Source organism: Vidua chalybeata, chromosome 19 (genome assembly GCF_026979565.1).
Source record: "Vidua chalybeata isolate OUT-0048 chromosome 19, bVidCha1 merged haplotype, whole genome shotgun sequence".
Lineage (NCBI taxonomy): Eukaryota > Metazoa > Chordata > Aves > Passeriformes > Viduidae > Vidua > Vidua chalybeata.
The window spans coordinates 5,606,188-5,619,157 of NC_071548.1; the positions used below are offsets into that span (position 1 = coordinate 5,606,188).

General features: G+C 55.3%; 1 protein-coding gene across 2 annotated transcripts; it reads left to right on the forward strand.

Annotated features, from left to right (window-relative positions):
* Window positions 1-52: 52 nt before the first annotated feature.
* On the forward strand, window positions 53-12,702 carry XYLT2 (xylosyltransferase 2). Of its 2 annotated transcripts, XM_053960370.1 has the most exons (12): window positions 183-202; window positions 1,138-1,257; window positions 5,105-5,576; window positions 6,029-6,204; window positions 6,516-6,718; window positions 7,125-7,205; window positions 7,356-7,572; window positions 7,977-8,153; window positions 8,986-9,248; window positions 9,355-9,550; window positions 9,940-10,273; window positions 10,582-12,702. In XM_053960370.1, exons 3-12 carry the CDS (start codon window positions 5,237-5,239, stop codon window positions 10,902-10,904), a joined length of 2,310 nt encoding a protein of 769 aa, XP_053816345.1. In that variant the 5' UTR covers window positions 183-202; window positions 1,138-1,257; window positions 5,105-5,236; the 3' UTR covers window positions 10,905-12,702. The 2 variants fall into 2 exon arrangements, with proteins under 2 accessions (XP_053816344.1, XP_053816345.1); XM_053960369.1 differs by lacking the exon at window positions 1,138-1,257 and having other exon boundaries at window positions 53-202.
* The last annotated feature ends 268 nt before the right edge of the window (window positions 12,703-12,970 follow it).

Below are 12,970 nucleotides of genomic sequence, written 5' to 3' on the forward strand. Positions count from 1 at the left end.
CCTCCTCCGTGCGCGCGCATGCGCGGCGGTGGCGGCGGCGCGTCGGGCCATGGTGGCTAGCGGGGCGATGGCGACCGGCGGGCGGGCGCGGAAGCTGGTGCGGCGGTACCGGCTAGCGGCCGCTACGGCTCTCGCCATCCTTCTGCTCCAGGGACTCGTCCTCTGGAGCTCCGCTGGCCTTGATGAGGAGGGCCTGGCCGAGGTGTGCCGCGGGAGGGAGGGGGGCGGCCGGGGTCTGCCGGGTGGACGGTGAGGGGAGGGAGGGGCGGTGGAGGGTGTGGGGGCCGTGCTGAAGGAGGGCCATAAAAGGGCTGAGGGGGCCGTTGAAGGGGTTGAAGATGACGCGGGAGACCGGGGAGGCCTGGGGGGCTCGAGGTGGGCTGAGGGCCTGGGAGGTCATGGGAGGGCGGTGGGTGCTGGAAGGGGGCTTTCGTGGGGGAGCCCTTGGCATGGACAGTGCCCTGGGGGTAGCGAATGTCCCCTTGCTCCGGAGCTGGGGCGGGGATAAAGGGGTGGGCACTGTGAGGTTGGCAAGGCCCAGACCCAGGATAGGGTTCCTGGGGTGGAGGGCCCTGCAGCCTCAGGCTGCTGAAGGTGTTGCTGGTGGGGTGGGCAGCGGGATGTTTCCTGGGGGGCTTCTGGCTGCAGCGGTGCAGGGTCACAGCACCTGAGGAGAGCTTGTGGCCAGGGGGTTTGTTTTGGGTCTGGCATAGAGTGGGGCTTGTGAGGGGCTTGATGGGGATCTTGCACTTGTGGTTTGGGGGATGTTGTGGGAAACTGGGGTCAGGGACACCCAAACCAAAAAACATGGAGTTCAGAGAGCTGGCAGGTTTGTGTCAGCTCCTGTGTAGCTGTTCTGGTGAGAGGTATTCCTGTGAAGTGGGAGAGTACAAGGACCTTTTGGAGTCGCTGATGTCTTTATACTAGAACACCCTACTAAGGCCAAATGCATCACTTCTTTCTTGTGATTGTGGGGAAACTGAGGCATGGTCTGGTGAAGGAGTTTGCCCAAGGTCAGACACAGAGAAGGTATTGAAGAGGACCCAGGCTGATGAAGCACATTGCTGCCACCTTCAAACAAAGCTCCCACCTGTGGGTTGTTAATTTGGATTTGTTTATTTGTTGGGAACTGCTCAGACTGTGTCCAGGTCTGCTATGTCTGTGTGGACCAGTGGCTGAAGCCTCGTATTGCCTCCCTGGTGTGGAGGGTGATCCCATGGTCAGCAGGTCTAGAAGACTTTCCTTGAGAGCAAAGAGGTGAGAAGGGGAACGGGGCAGCCCATTGCAGTGGGGAAAGTCTCTAGAGTGACACCACTCATTCAGCAGGTGAATTCTCAGCCTTGGGCCTCCCCCTGGGCCACGGGGAATAGCCATGAGCACCCTCGTGTGCTGCCATACACCCATCACCAACACAGCACCAGGGAATGAATATGGCAAGGAGAGGATCGTGATCTGGAGGCACTGGAAGTGTGAGAGCAGACTGGTCTGGCACCAAGGAGTGCCCAACTGCTCCTCTGCCTGTTCTGTGACCTTGATCAAATTACTTCACCCATCCTGGCTTCTCTTTCCCTCTGTACCATCCTGCGCTGTTTGTCCGCTGTTCTCTGCTCCTGCCCTTCACAGCCTCCTGGGTTGGTTCATTGTGCCTTGGTCCTTGTCTGGCTTCCCCATGTCTCATCCCAAAACTGAGCTGGGCAGCTGAAGAGGTTTGGCCATGGGTCCCCTTTCCTGGAGAGGAGTTGGTTCACCACCAGCAGATCCTCTTTGGAGAAGAGAAGAATCATACTTAACTTCATGGACAGCCTGAACCCATTAGCCAGCTGGGAAAAGTCCAGTTAACCTTTAATTCTTATAAAATGCAAATCTCTTGGTTTCTGTGCTGTCCTGCTATCTGATTTTGGCCAGACCTAGAGGAGACACCATTTCCCTAATGGCATTTCTGGTAAAGCCAGAGGAACAGTCCCAGCAGAGTCTGGCCTTGCAGGCCTGAAAGGATTCATGGAAGTTTGGGATTTCTTAATTGCCATTGTAAATAGCTCCTTCCCACTAATGGACACAGCTCATCCCCACTGTGAGTGGGCTGTGACTGGCTGTGGAGAAAGAAAGAGACACTGGAGTCCTAGAAGTGCTGTGGAGCTGGCTGTGCCTCTTGGATCTATCAGTTCTCTTCCCAAGCCCTATTTTGGGGTCCTGAAAGGCGCCCTCTGTTTACCAAGCAGATGCTTTATGGAATGCAGACCAGGAGTATTTGGATCTGTCTCCATCTGCCCAAGTCAGCACTGTTTTTCCTCCTGGAAACCAAATTAATCTTGTTCCACCAGGATCAAATAACACAATCCCTATCCAGATTGATGGATGGGAGAGGAAATTCCCATTCCTGCTGTGGTCAGCATGAGTTTCTCCCCACACAAGTGGGATCCTGAGAGACCAGAGCGATCCTGCCTCTGTCATTGTGACACCCACAGCTCCTGAATGAGCACATCAGCTTCCTCAAGCTCTTAGTCCATGGTGGAGCTGGCACCAGTAAAACTCAAACCACAAACTTTCCTTGTGGGTGGAGAAGAGGATCTGTCACTGCAGTGTTTTAGCCACTTGGTCTCCTGTCTTTGTCTGTCCAGGCAGGAGGTGGCACCTCTCTGGGGCTTGTGTGTTGGTGTCCTCTGTATGCTGTGGCCACAAGAGAAGCTTCCTCTGAAGCATCTTTTCTTCTGGAGAAGAGATTCCTTGACAGTTACTTTTCCTGCCAAAGAGTTTGTTTTTATAGGACTTACTCCAGCCATTTTAACTCGGGATTCCTCTGATTACTTTGGAACATTTTGGTGCTGGTTTTGCCTGATAAGTACTGGTATATGGCAGAAACCATAGTCAGACAGCCAGAGAGGGAATCCTGCAGAAACTAGGTGCTGTTAGCTCTACTCTTCCCAGTGGCACAGTGGGACCTGTGCAGGGGATGGTGTGCAGGTAGATACGTGACCCATGGCACTGTTTCACTCTGGGGTGGCAGTCTTGCTTTGGGGGAGGCAGAACAGGACAAGTCTCTCCGGTAACAAGCAACAGGACAAGAAGAAATTGCTGCAAGTTATACCAGGGGCGGTTTAGGTTGGATTTTAGTGAAAACTTAGTCACCAAAAGGGCTGTAAAGCCCTTGAACAGGCTGGATGAGGAGCTGGTGGAGTCACAGACTCTGGAAGTATCTAAAAGATGTGTAGATGTGGTGCTTGGGGACATGTTTTAGTGGTGGCCTTGACAGGGATTTAACAGTTGGGTGATCTTAGCAAGTCTTTCTAACCTAAATGATTCTGTGACTCTAAGTGAGCGCTGGCTGGTGCTTGGAGTCATCTGTGTGTCAGAAGGAAGGGACGGGGAGCCTCACTGGCTGTCCCACACAGGTCTTAAATACAGCAGAACAATATGGCCAGAGCCATTCCCTGCCAGGCTTGGGTGGAGGGATCACTCTGCTGTGGTGCAGTAATTAGAAAGCCTTGAGTTCCTTGTCTGGCAGCTCCAGAAGGGCTGTCAATGCTTCTAACAACTTCCCTACTGGGAAAGGCAGCTAGGCATGCTCCTGAGCTGGGAACAGGGCTTCTTCCAGAGGGATGAGCAGGACTGTAACCACAGGTAGGCATCAAATAGGGGGTGTCCCCAGAGTCAGGTGGGGAATGCAGGATGTGAGTGGGATCAGCAAGTCTCTTCTTGTAGGAACATGGAAGATACTCTCTCCTCACTTGTGGCCTTCCAGCTGCCTTCTCTTGTGATGCTCTGTGGGAAAAACAGGTTTATAGCTCTGGAACAGATGGTCCTGCATGGTGACTAATGAAGGGTTCACTGCCTGTCTTGGGCTGCCTGTGACACCTGTCTGGGTGGAAGCAGGCTTGGCTGATCCCTGCCGAACCAGCCCTTTGGGATTTAAGCAGTGGTTTGGCCATGGCTATGCCAGCACAACATGATTAGTCTGGGGACTCTGAAATGGGCAGATCACATAAAATGCTTTCCAGCCTTTTCACTCTGTGCTTTCTCCTGGCTGTGACCTTCCCAGCAGCTACACTCTCAGGGGAGTCTTGTGCCAGGGGCTAGTTCAGTCCTGCTGTCCTTGTGAGGCATCTGTCCATCCTTATGAGATGCTAATGCTCAGGAATACTCCTGGTTGTTCCTTACAGCTTCCTGTGGTGCCTGGCACAGCCACTGGGCAGTCAGAGTTCAGGAGTGCTGTGAGACAGCCCTGGGAGGCTGGGCTGGAGCAGGCAGCTGCCTACCTGTCATCCAGGAGTGCCTGCGGTGGGCTGGGGCACATGGCCCGACATCACGGGTACTCTCACTGGGAAAGCTCTTTCCCATGAGAGTGGCACCCAAACTTTCCAGCTCCTTGCTCTCCCCAAGGCTGACTATCTCTGCTGTTCAGCCAGCCTAGCAGAGGTAACAAAGTGTAATTAAGTGTTCCCTTGACACATCTGCTTGGGTCCACAGGAGGATTTGTGACTGGATTTCTAGGGAAGGTGGTGATGGCAGTGCCTGCCCCAGCCCACCATGGGGAGCCAGGGTCCAGGGAGGGGGAGCATGGGCAGGGCCTAGGTCTATTCCTGTCCAGTGCTTTCAGCCCAGAGAGTACAGCTGTGGCCACCTGGGACTCTGGCTGTGCTGGGCTTGTGCTCACAGCATGGTCATGGCAGGGAAGAGTTGGTCCAGTAACCTCACAATGAAATAGCCATCACCAGCCAGTACAGCCCAGTGCTCATCTCCAGCATCAGGGATGTCCCTGCAGGTGGGCAGACCTCAGAGGGTGGCTGGTGCAGACACAACCCACTGTGTCCATTTAGTCTGCAGTCAGCCCAACCACAGAGAGTGAGACTGTCTGGGTGTCTTCATGATGGGGGCATAGGCAAAGGACTGCTGTTGGATCTTAGCCTGGGGTTTTGGGTGGTGAAGGGGATGTGTAATGTCCTGTGCTGCACAGCAGTTGCTCCTGGAGCACCTGTCATGCTGTGGCATTGAGCTCTGTGGGGACTGGGAGCGGATGCTCTGAGGAGCATGCTGACAGATCTAGGGAGAAGCAGGCCCAAGTTAATGCTGTCTGTTTTCTCTTCTGCATCCACATGATCTGCAACAGGAGCGGCAGAAAAAAGCTGGGTTTCCTGAGAGCAGCGATGGCTCCAAGGACTCAGACAGCTCTGCTGGGCACCGGAGCAGTGCCAGCCGGAAGCATGGCCGATGGCGGGGCCGGCTGGACAGCCCCGGGGCCATGGTGTCCAAGGTGGTGAGAGCCGTCACAGCCAGGCACAAACCAGGATGGAGACTGCCAGCCATGCTGGATTCCTCCAGCCACAGGAACCTGACGGAGCTGCGTGGGGAGGCTCAGCTGGCTGTCTTCCAGCAGGGTGACACGGGCAGCGTGGAGGGGGCTCCTCAGCCCACTGAGAACAGCTTCACCCCCAAGTGCGAAATCACGGGCAAAGACGCCCTGTCGGCGCTGGCCCGGGCCAGCAGCAAACAGTGCCAACAGGAGATTGCCAACGTGGTGTGTCTGCACAGGGCTGGCAGCCTCATGCCCCAGTTCGTGCCTCGCCACTGCCAGCTCTCAGGTGAGTCCTGCTGGAGTGCTCCTGGTCATCCTGGGCATCGGGAATATCCCAGGGAGGCTGGTAGGCCACCTGCTTTATGTCACCAAACTGTCCCACTGGGCAAACAGCGTCCTCAATCTGTCACTGATTCCCAGATTACCACTGCCTCTGTAATCCAGTCAAAGTTGTGCCAGCCTTCTTAAGTTGGGCTGTTCATCCCATTCTGCAGGGGTTAGAGCCAGGCCCAGCTGCATTTTCTATTTTGAGGCACCAGAGGAGGACACCCCCTTTCCCAAAACCTCCCATCAGTGTAACACAAGGGGCTGCATATGCCACCATGCCCTGGCACTGCAGCCAGTTTGGGGTTTGCCCAAGGCTGAGTGCTTCCCTGCTGTCCCCTGCCTTGCTCAGGAGCTCCAGGTAGTAGATACCAAGAATGGGGGTGGCTGATACCCCTCTCCCTCCCCATGCAGGCAAGGTCAGCCCTGTGATCCAGTGGGACGAAAGCTGGCTGCAGCAGGGACCCCCCAGCAAGCCCGTGCGAATTGCCTACATGCTGGTGGTGCATGGCAGGGCCATCCGCCAGCTGAAGCGGCTCATCAAGGCCGTGTACCACCAGCAGCACTTCTTCTACATCCACGTTGACAAGGTGTGTGGCAAGGTGTGAGGGAGTGGGTGCTAACAGTGCTCCATTGGTCCCTGGGAGAGAGAGCAGAGCTGAGGCACGGGTGGTGGTGTGTGAGGAAAGTGGCTGGATAGGGTTAGTCCTCGCTGCTGTGGAGCTGTGACCCTCTGCCGCTACTTCTGCAACCCCATGGAAGCAGGATCTATCCCCTATGCCCTTTTTGATGCTTCTCTTCTTGTGGAGGCTGCTGCAAGGGCTGACTCCGGGCTAGTGGCAAGGAAAACGGCCCTGGGAGGATGAGCTCCTTGCTGAGGGTGAGCCATGTTCCCTGGCAGCGCTCCAGCTACCTCCATCGCGAGGCTGTGGAGCTGGCCCGGCACTACCCCAACATCCGTGTGACACCCTGGCGCATGGTGACCATCTGGGGAGGTGCCAGCTTGCTGAAGATGTACCTGCGTAGCATGAAGGACCTCCTGGAACTGTCTGAGTGGCCCTGGGACTTCTTCATCAACCTGAGTGCCACTGATTACCCCACAAGGTGAGTGTCTTACTGGGGCACGGGAGAGGGCTGGAGGTGTTGGGGCTGTGTGATGCTGCAGAAGCCTTAGGAGGGGCAGGGAGGAGCAGGGAGCTGAGGGAGATGGGGTTGGAGATTGCACCCACATGCTGGTGATGATGTTTTGGGGCCAGGCTGGACCCATGTATGCAGAGAAGCCCAGCAAGTACCTCTGAAGCTGTTTTTTCCTGTGGTCTGGGTATTGCAGAAGAATAGGCATGTGAAGCACAAGACACAGCAGAGAGGCTGTGTCTTTGTCTGCCTAGTGGTGGAACAAGGTTTTGAGTCAGCAGCTTTGGGTACCTTGTGTCTAATGGCTCTTGCAGAATGAATGTTGACTGGGCTGCTTCACCCCAGGAGCATTAATGATTCCTGATTTCCACTTCAGGACCAATGATGAACTGGTGATGTTCCTGTCCAAATACCGAGATAAGAATTTCCTGAAGTCACATGGCCGAGACAACGCCAGGTAATCTCAGCTAGAGGCAGAGCTGAACTGGAGGAACAGAAAATGAGGGATTTCAGAAAAGAACTGAAACAGCTGTGGCAGGGAGGGGATGTTCTGCATCTGCACATTGCAAGGTGGTTGACACTCCTAACTCCTCATCTCCATGCCCAGGTTTATCAAGAAGCAGGGCCTGGACCGCTTGTTCCATGAGTGTGACTCCCACATGTGGCGATTGGGTGAACGCCACATCCCCGAGGGCATCGTGGTGGACGGGGGCTCTGACTGGTTCTCACTGACACGCAGCTTTGTGGAATATGTGGTCTATGCTGAGGACCAGCTGGTGTCCCAGCTGCGCCAGTTCTACACCTACACACTCCTGCCAGCTGAGGTGGGTGCTGCCTGTGGGCCACAGGACAGATTTTTCTTCCTGCTGTGCTTAACATATCTTTCCCACTTCATCCCTGCTCTGGGCACCTGCAAAGGGTGTTGCTGGTTCTGCTCAGGCAGTTTTGTGCCTCCCCTTTTTCAGACTTAGGTATCAATGAGGGAAGAGAGGAGCAGAGGGGTGAGGGGTCATGTTTACATACAACCCAGCTTTAGGTCCAGTCACCCTCTGGGCCAGATGCGGACTGGTGCAAGCCTGGTCCCTTAAGTGTTGCCCTCTGCTGGGAACGGGGAAGTTTCTGTTCAGTAGCAGCTGAGGTCTGTCCTTCTTCTCTATGAGTGGGGGTCTCCATTAACCACCTGTCCTCCATGCCACTGGGTGTCCTGCCCCTTTTCTGCCTTGCACAGTCCTTCTTCCACACGGTCCTGGAGAACAGCCACGCCTGTGAGACGCTGGTCGATAACAACCTCCGAGTGACCAACTGGAACCGGAAGCTGGGCTGTAAGTGCCAATATAAACACATAGTCGACTGGTGCGGGTGCTCCCCAAATGACTTCAAACCCCAGGACTTCCTTCGGCTACAGGTGAAAAAGATCCTCCTTTCTCTTCCTGCTCTTTCCTCTCCTCCCTGTCCTCTTCTCTCTGAGCTGTCCTGCAGGCACCCCAGGTGGCAGAGCCAGCTGCTGTGCATGTCCCCACAAGAGACTGGAGCATGATCTGGTTCTCCAGTGGGGCTCAGTGTAGATGTCTGTAAACAGGCAGTGGGATTATCCTGACTGTCCTGCCCTGCAGCCAGGCTTCTGCTTGCAGCATTGCTCCTATTCCCAGACTTTCTCTCCTGTTTTCCTGCTCTTTCCCTGCAAATGTATCACTTGAGAGAAATACCTTTTTAGTAAAACCCCTTCAGAGTGCTGTTTCTTTGGCAGGTCAAAATGCCTTGTGACAAAACATCTCCCATGCTCTCAGTGCATGGAGATGTGGATTGAACACAGGAGGATTGGGGGAGATAGAGCCAGCCCTGAAAAGAGCAATTGTGTTAGGGTTTTCCAGGCTTGCAGAGCCCAAGATGCTGTTCCTGCAGGCTGTGCCACTTGGCCAGAGCTAATGCAGGGCTCAGCAGTGGCTCTGGTGGGTGGGAGCCCATCAGAGTAGAGATTGCAGCAAAGGAGCTGGGTGACACATGGCTGGTTCTGGGCACGGAAACAGGGAGGTGATGGGAGAGATGGGGACCCATCTGCATTACCAGTAACTGTTGGTGTGCTCCCACTGATCCTGTCATAGAGGATCCCACATTCAGGGTGGCTGTGCTGTGTTGCTCTTAGCCTGTGCCTTCCAAGTGGGTAGGATGGATCCTGCTGGAGTGGGAGGGCAGAGTGGGTGCAGCCAACATTGTCAGAAATGCCTGTGCTCTTCCAGCAACTCTCCAGACCCACTTTCTTCGCCCGCAAGTTTGAGTCAACAGTGAATCAGGAAGTGCTAGAGATCCTGGACACGCACCTCTACGGCAGCTACCCCGCCAACACCCCGGCTCTCAAGGCCTACTGGGAAAACGTCTATGACCGTGTTGATGGGCTCAGTGGTCTCACTGATGTCACCCTCACCTTCTATACAGCCTTCTCCAGGCTGGGGCTCCACAAAGCCTCATCCACACCAGCAGCCAAGGCTGACAAGCTCTGCAGGTAGGATTTTTCTGTGGTCTCAACCCAGGCTCCAAATGGAGGCCTTTATCTTGTGCTGGAAGTATGCTTATGCTCAGATGTGCAACCTCTCTGTCTGTATCTCCAGATTTGAGCCTCGAGGCTTCCCCTCCAGTGTGCACTTACATTTCTATGACGACCATTTCCAGGGTTACCTGGTGATGCAGGAAGTGCAAAATTTGGCAACTGGGCGGGCAGAATCCTTGGAGGTGTGGATGATGCCCCAAGGAGCTCTGAAGCTGTCAGGTCATGGAGGGCAGGCAAACCGCTTGCAAAACCTAGAGGTAAATGCGGTACTTTCCTCCCTGGCTTTCCCACACTGTGCTGCCATTCCTCCTCTGCCCCACCTTCATGCCATGGGGACAGAAGGGATACAGCTGCCATTGTGTCTGAGAACAAACCTTTATCTTGGGAGTTTAGTTTATTTGTGAGGAGCTGATCGTTGGTGAACAGGCCTTCAGGGGATCTTTCAGGAGGCAGGTGAGATCCAGTGCCTGCAGCTGCAAGAGGCCTTGCACAGCTGAATTAGTGCTGGCGTGTGATCCATGGAGTGTCCATTGCTTTGGATGCCAAGGTTTACGTGCTCTCTATTTCGGGGAGGTGAAACACAGAACCTCAGCTGATAGTGTCTCCTTGCCCAGTATCCCACTGCTTGTGTTTCCTGTCCCTCCAGGTGGGCACAGAGTGGGACCCCAAGGAAAGACTCTTCCGCAATTTTGGAGGCTTGATGGGGCCTTTTGATGAGCCGGTGGCCATGCAGAAGTGGTCACGGGGCCCCAACCTGACGGCCACGGTGGTGTGGATTGACCCCACCTATGTCATTGCTGCCTCCTACGACATCACGGTGGATGCTGAGGCAGAGTTCACCCAGTACAAGCCCCCCCTCAACCACCCCCTGCGCCCTGGCATCTGGACCATCCGCCTCCTCCAGTTCTGGGAGCCTCTGGGGGAGAACCAGTTCCTGGTGGTGCCTCAGACCTTCAACCGCAAGCAGCCTCTCAGGAAAGGTGAGGATGCTCTGGAGTTTAGGGCTGGATGAGAGGGTATCCCTGTGGGCAGTCCAAAGTGCTTCCTGCCTGTGTTGGCCCCTGGGTTGCAGCTGATGACCAGGCTGGAGCCAGTTTTCTACTGGTGCCCATTGGCCCATGTCAGTTAGATCCTTCCTCCAGCAGTGTCCTTTTCCTTGTGCTGGAGGGGAGCTGGGGTTGCAAAGGGATGAGTGCTGTGCCCCAACTGGAGTTGGGGGAGGACTGCAGGGTGCCAGAATGTTGCTGTACTGCTCATCCCCTCTCTTTTCTCTCCCTGTCCTTCCCAGATGACAGCAACTGGCTGCATGGTGGCCCTCCCCGCAATGAGTACATGGACCAGAACTTCCAGGGCCTGGGTGGGATCCTCAACCTGCCGCGCTCTGAGGCGGCAGAGGAGGATGCAATGCAGAAGGCACAGCTGACGGGCAAGGAGCTGGAGGACTGGGTGGATGCTGCCATCGGCAGCTTCTGGTCCGCATCGAACGTCTGTGTCAGCAGCCCCTCTGCCTGCGCTTCCCTGGAGACCTGCAGCAAAACCTCCTGGAGCTCCCTCTCCCCAGACCCCAAATCAGAACTGGGGCCCGTCAAACCTGACGGGCGGCTGAGGTAGCAGGAGCAGCCAGAGAGCAGCCTTGGGAGCTGGGAGCATCCTCCGTTTCTGATTTGGGGGTGTCTCTGGACCACATCACCCTGTGCCATTTGCACCGTAGTCACTCGAGGAAGAGAAAATGGGAACCTCCAGGCAGGGGAAACCCTTCTCCTGTGGGGAATTTTGGGTAGAGGGAGAGGCATGAGGTGGGTCTTGCCCATCTCTGCAAGAATGAGCCCTTGCTGGCCAGGGAGAGCGTGCTGGAGTGCCCATCCCTGTGGGGGGGCATGGCAGGCACTTAGGAAAAGCTGTGTGTTTGTTACTCCAGGCCTTGGGGCTTCAGGAAAGGGTGATGGTGGGAAGGAGGGATGGCTGGTGGGTGGGCAAGCTCTGGACCAGCTCAGCATCCTACCCAGCCCCGGACTAGAATTTGGCAGGATAGGCCCTTGTTGCTGGCTGCTGCCGTGGTGGGCTGATGAGGGACTGGGGATAGGCAGAAGCAGAATGGGTCAAAACCTGCTGTGTGCATGGAGCTGCTGCTGTCCTAGGGTTTACATCTCATCCTTTGCATCCCAGTCCTTTAGTTTGTATTTTTATAAATACATATATAGAAATATATGCGATGCAAAGTGCAATAGAGACAAGACCCCGCATTGGCCGGGAAGTCCCTGTGTCTCCATTCCCCTCAGACTGTAACATACCTTGTTCCCTTGGGTGTCCTGGTGCTACAGGAGAGGGTGCTGCGTTGTTTACATCCTTTTTTTTTATTATTAGTAGTAGTATTATTATTGTTTTGCCATTTGCCCATTTCCTGCTGAGGGCTGCTGGGGACCTGTAACCTGTTGGCCTTGGGGCAGGGTTGCCCCCAGGTTGTGGGGCAGCTGCCCAACTATGCCAAATGTCTGGAGCCCTGGTGTGTTGTGCGACAGTGAGCAGGGAGTGCTCAGTGTGTGGTTCAGGTCCAACAAGCCGTGCTGTAGACCCTGCCACTTCTGTCTCCACTTCAGCAAAAGGATGCTCTGACCCCCTGCCAAAATATCATCCACAGGGCCTATGTCCTGCTGCGGATGAGCTGTGCCTGGAGGGCTGCCCTGTGCCACAGCTCCTTGACCTTTTCTTTTCTTCCCGTCTGTAGAAGCTTTCAGGACCTGCTGTGCTTCTCTGGGTAAAAAGCAAAGCAGCGAGATGAGGTCCGGCCAGCCCCATCCTCCCTCCGCTGTTTCTGCTTCCCCTGCTCCAGAGGGAAGAGGTGCCACCTCCTCTTGGGAAGGGTTGCAGTGAAGCATCCCCCTTCCCTGCTGTGCCCCCAGGATGTCCTTGGGGACTGCCTCCAACATTCTTCTCTCCAAGACTGATGCTGCCTGGAGAAGTCTGGGTTTGGTTTCACCCTGGGAAGACACTTCAGAGCTGGGACAATCTGGAGCCCATCTGGCCCAACCCTCTGCTCAAAGCAGGGTCTCAGGAGCTGGTGGGGTTTTGCTGTTTCCATGGATCTGTGCCATCCTAGCTTTTCTCCCATGTCCCACTTCTCTCTGCCCAGCAGGTCTGACATTCCCAGTCTCCAGAATTAAGGATGTGGGTGTTGCAAAATGTGTACTGTAAAACGGAGGGGACTTAGACCTCTGTGTGTGAGGGCAGGTACCTGCTGGCACTCAGCCCCCCTGTCCTGCACCCACTTCTGCCTGGGGTGCTTTGGGGCAGTGGAGAAATGTGGGAGGAGAAAGGCCACACACGGGAGGATGCCAAAACTCTGTCAGAACCATTATGTAAAGTTGTCTTAAATATGCAACATCACCGCAAATACATCTCTATCTCTACAGTTTGGTGTGTCGGGTTTTTCTGGCGTTATGGAATGGGTGGAGGGTGGGGAGGGTTTGGCCATACCCGGTGTGAGTGTAAATCCCTCCTGGGCACCGGGACAGAGGCTGTGAGGGTGTTGGGGCAGGGTCGCTTTCCTCAGATGGTTGATGTGTAACCCAAAATCAATCTTGGGATTTTCAAAGCCTATGGCTGGAGAGTGAGAGCTCGGGAGTGACCCGTAGCCACGGGCTGAGTCCGGTTACACCCTGGCAGCCGCTGCCCTGAAG

Coding starts and splice junctions, on each gene's coding strand:
- XYLT2 (XM_053960369.1), top strand. CDS start 68: ATGGCGACCGGCGGGCGGGCGCGGAAGCTGGTGCGGCGGTACCGGCTA. Junction 6,719..7,124: donor GCCACTGATTACCCCACAAG/GTGAGTGTCTTA, acceptor TTTCCACTTCAG/GACCAATGATGAACTGGTGA. Junction 7,573..7,976: donor ACACACTCCTGCCAGCTGAG/GTGGGTGCTGCC, acceptor TGCCTTGCACAG/TCCTTCTTCCACACGGTCCT.